This window comes from Lynx rufus, unplaced genomic scaffold, assembly GCF_022079265.1.
Source record: "Lynx rufus isolate CCGP_SWC_20201006 ecotype Redwood Valley unplaced genomic scaffold, mLynRuf1.p SCAF_3, whole genome shotgun sequence".
Classification (NCBI taxonomy): Eukaryota; Metazoa; Chordata; class Mammalia; order Carnivora; family Felidae; genus Lynx; species Lynx rufus.
Window position 1 is genome coordinate 149736924 of NW_025814845.1, and position 4500 is coordinate 149741423.

The 4500-nt window shown below is 44.3% G+C and overlaps 1 protein-coding gene across 1 annotated transcript; it reads left to right on the plus strand.

The window, feature by feature from the left end:
• Positions 1–679, plus strand: DEFB136 (defensin beta 136). Its single transcript, XM_047092302.1, has 2 exons — positions 1–55; positions 507–679. Exons 1-2 carry the CDS (start codon positions 1–3, stop codon positions 677–679), a joined length of 228 nt encoding a protein of 75 aa, XP_046948258.1.
• The last annotated feature ends 3821 nt before the right edge of the window (positions 680–4500 follow it).

Below are 4500 nucleotides of genomic sequence, written 5' to 3' on the forward strand. Positions count from 1 at the left end.
ATGAGGCACTCTCTCATTGGGTTACTCTTCCTCCTGGTAATCTCACTGCCTTCAGGTAAGATGATGGGTATAGGTCTGATCATGAAAGTGGGGGTCTTCCAAGAACACAGGTACTTAAAATCCCCTTTGGGCATAAGACCAGCAGGGGGACGCCAATATCAGATGGATCAGCAAGCCAAGGATGGGAATTAAGTTAGTGGTCTTCAGTGTCTGCCCCACTCATCGGTTGCCACATCCTGAAAGCCTACCCAAGCTCAAGAGAGTAAGGCCAACTTCTTACCACACATGTCACCGTTCAGCTATCCAAATTCCTATTTCCTTCCAACTTCCTCTGATGAGCCTTAGACATGGTGGCCCTCACTGAGAGATGACAGGAGGTGAGAGGACAGAATGTAAAAGGTAAATTGCAAAGTAATAGGCCCCCCACCAGGAAGAGAGGGGCAGGTCTAGGATTTCTCCCAGCCTCAGAAGCCTGATTTTTCTTTTCCATTCTTTTTTTCCTTCAGGGAATGGATTGTTTAGACATGATGGAATACAAATCCGTACTTGCACTGCGCTCAAAGGCAGGTGCTTCTTCGGTTGCAGAGCGGGATGGACGTGGGTTTCATTCTGTCACAACATATTGTCTTGTTGTGTAAAAATGTTGAAAAATAATCCTCCCCAGGTCGATGAGTATTGACCCTCACCTCACGGATCCAATTAAAAGGCTACATGAATAGCTAAAAGGATAAAATCTGCACTCTGTGTGTAAGGATCATTAATGAGCCATGGGTAGCAAATGGGAGGCAGATTCTCACGAACTGACTGGCAAAATTCCAGAAGTATTTTGTAAAGGGGCACTGGGGCAAAATGCATCTCCTATTTTTTTTCCCACCCTCCCGTCTCCAATCACTAATTCCTATTTCCAATTTAAATTCAGTTGATTAACACATGGCTACCGGCCCAAGGATATGATGTATGCTGGGCTCAATAACAATAGCTTACTATGTGCCAGTCACACTTTTAAGTGGTTTACATCTACTAAATCACTTAATTCTCACAACAAAATCAACTTTTTTCTCCAGCTTTGTAGATGAAGGAATTTTTCAAGGTCACACAACCAGTAAGAGTGAATTAGCACTGGGTTTGAACCCAGACAGTCTTGAGCCTGTGTCTTTACTGTTAATCTATACCATCTCTCAATTGCTAAGCGTAGGAATCTAACTGGAAGTATTAATTGTAGTTTGTAGTGATTGTAGGTTGTGATCCAATGAGGAGTCAAGAATCCAAGTAGATCCATGGAACAGCAAGCCCCTCAAAATTCTTCCTGTGGCTTAAAGCTGTAACGTTCCTGGCTGCTACATTGCGTTTGTGGCTCTACTCAGTAGCTCTGATGCATCAAGATCAATGTTGCCCTAAGATTCCACTCACCAACCATCACTTCGCCAACTGCTGGGGTGGAAGCAATGAGCCATACAGACCCACACAAAACTCCCAGCTGTCAGTGGGACAGCCTTGCTCCGGCAGCATCTCTTCACCACCTCTCCAGGGCGCCCTCCCCCAGGGGCAGAGGTCACAGATCTACGTGGAGATCCTTGTCATTAGCTGCTCAGGAAAAAGAACACCAGCTGAGTCTCGGGGTTTCCCTGCTCCAAGGATGTGCCTGAAGGAACACATCTGAGTCTCCACCCTGGAAAGCTAGGAAGGGCTTCATTCTTTCTGGAAGTCCTGCCTGCTCCGGCTCTCCCATCTTAATCCTCAACATTCCAGCAAAAAAGAAAAACCAGAAATCATCAGTAGTCCTCAGAGCTAGCTTCCCAGGGCATCTATATTTTAGCTAGCCTTTTTTTTGTTTTTTGAAGTTTATTCATTTGTTTTGAAAGAAAGAGCACATACAAGTGGGGGGGGGGTGGAGAATCCCAAGCAGGCTCTGCACTGACAGTGCAGAGCCTGATGTGGGGCTCAAAACATAAAAGCAGGAAATAAAAAGAGAAATCTGGGTGAAGGGAGAAAGCAAATATTCCTTCATCAGATTTCAGAAGGGTCCACAACCCAAAATAAAGGCTAAAGATCTCTACCCTTTTCTTGTGGTTCCCCAAATCATGATTATATCAGCCTGGGGTGAGATACGGCTCTAACTTTGACAACGGGATGCAAGAAGAAACACTCATCACTGTCTTTGATGCTCTTCAGTGCAGCTTGGACGAGACTGGAACGTTCAGTTATTCTTGCTGAAAGCCCACATATGAAATAAAGAAGAGGACTGAATTATCACACCTAAAAGCCATTTTGTACTCACCTTGTGGCTCCATGGGTAAAACCCTAGAGATAGTGGCCATCCTCTCTGAGGAAGCCAAAACTGCTCATCTTTGTTCCCCATATCACAGGGCAGCCATGCGGAAAGCCCAGGATTTAGGCTTAGCAATCAGACATCTGTCTCACTACATGGGCGCCATCGGGAAACTTGTTGCTCCTAGTGCAACAGATTGTTTCAGGACCCTACTCCAGCAGAGTGACCCGAGAGGTCCCCTTCATTTATGGCCACCTTCCGAGCCTTTGCTATGAGGTCCAGCTCTAGCGCATTCCCCTTAAGCTTAAAAATGTCCGGAGTGAATGCATGTTACTGGAAATCAAGAAATCTGAAGGACACTGAGAACGTTTACCGATACCTTATCGTACAGTTGTTTTAACATTATCTGTATGGCAAATATGTAACATGCTTGGCAATGTGTCATCTGGCTTAACTATCCTGGCAGGGTGTTAGGTTGGGGTACATAGAAGGAAGGATTTTGCTGCCCCTAGGGAAAGGCATGGAAGACAAGTAGCACTCCTGCCCCCGAATTCTACCCATACACTGTGAAGCCAGCACAGCCGTGGCAGTAGGAATCAAAACAGTATCCACTGACACACGCAAAGGGAAAGCAGAATCTCGGGGACAACCAGAACCCCCTCCCGACACCATCGCCTTAGTATAAATTTCTTTCTTCAGAATCAGACTTGGAGATCTAAAGTTTTGGCTACGTTTTCAGTCCAGGTCTGCCATAACAAATTACCATAAACTGGGTGGCTCAAAACACCAGAAATTTATTTTCTCATGGGTCTAGAGGCAAGAAAGTTGAAAATCAAGGTATTAGCAGGGCCACGTTCCTTCTGAAGGTTCTAGAGAAAAATCGTTTTTTGTCTCTTCCGAGGTCTGGTGGTTATTGGCAATCCTTGGCTCTCTTTGGCTTAGAGCTACATCATTTCTTCTTCCTCATCTGTGAGGGTCTCTGTATCTTGACATGGCATTCTATAAGGACACCAGCCATTGGATTTAGGGCTGACTCTAATCCAGTATGACCTCGTCTCAACTAGTTACATCTACAAAGACCTTATTTCCAAATAAGGTCATATTTTGAAGGTCCAAGTGGACAGAATTTGGAGAGGAACACTAGACAACCCAGCACAGGCTATAAAAGGTGGGATTTGCATTTTCTTTGGGGTGGGTAGAGTCTCTTCTTTACTCACATCTGTTTAAACACAAAGAGGAGAGCTTAAATCTATGAAAGGGTTTGCAAACCAGTCAACCTTTTCTGTGAAAACCAACATTTTTCCTCTTACTGAACATTCCCAGACTCCCCCTGGAGAATACACAAAAAAAGGATTAGGCAGGCCCTAACCCCAAATGCTCAGAGATTGTTTACAGGGAGAGAAGCATAAATAATCACAATACAAGCTGGCAGAGTTTATGGTAATCCATGATGTGACCTGCAGGCTTTCCTATGACACAAGAAGCTTTTATTCCCCAGCCTTTTCCAGGTATAATTGACAATTTAAAAGTGTACGTGTTTAAGGTATGCATCTTGATGATTTAATATACATTATGAAACAATAACTATAATCAAGCTAATACACCTCTATCACCTCGCATAGTTATGTGTGTGTGTGTGTGTGTGTGTGTGTGTGATGAAAACGCTTAAGATCCACCCTCTTAGGTTCCTCAAAAAATTAAAAATAGACCTACCCTATGACCCAGCAATAGCACTGCTAGGAATTTACCCAAGGGATACAGGAGTACTGATGCATAGGGGCACTTGTACCCCAATGTTTATAGCAGCACTCTCAACAATAGCCAAATTATGGAAAGAGCCTAAATGTCCATCCACTGATGAATGGATAAAGAAATTGTGGTTTATATACACAATGGAGTACTACATGGCAATGAGAAAGAATGAAATATGGCCTTTTGTAGCAACGTGGATGGAACTGGAGAGTGTGATGCTAAGTGAAATAAGCCATACAGAGAAAGACAGATACCATATGGTTTCACTCTTATGTGGATCCTGAGAAACTTAACAGGAACCCATGGGGGAGGGGAAGGGAAAAAAAAAGAGGTTAGAGTGGGAGAGAGCCAAAGCATAAGAGACTCTTAAAAACTGAGAACAAACTGAGGGTTGATGGGGGGTGGGAGGGAGGGGAGGGTGGGTGATGGGTATTGAGGAGGGCACCTTTTGGGATGAGCACTGGGTGTTGTATGGGAAC

Excerpts from the sequence above, each read along its gene's own strand:
- DEFB136 (XM_047092302.1), top strand. The coding sequence starts at position 1 with ATGAGGCACTCTCTCATTGGGTTACTCTTCCTCCTGGTAATCTCACTG. Across the intron at positions 56-506 it reads GGTAATCTCACTGCCTTCAG|GGAATGGATTGTTTAGACAT; the intron begins GTAAGATGATGG and ends TTTTTCCTTCAG.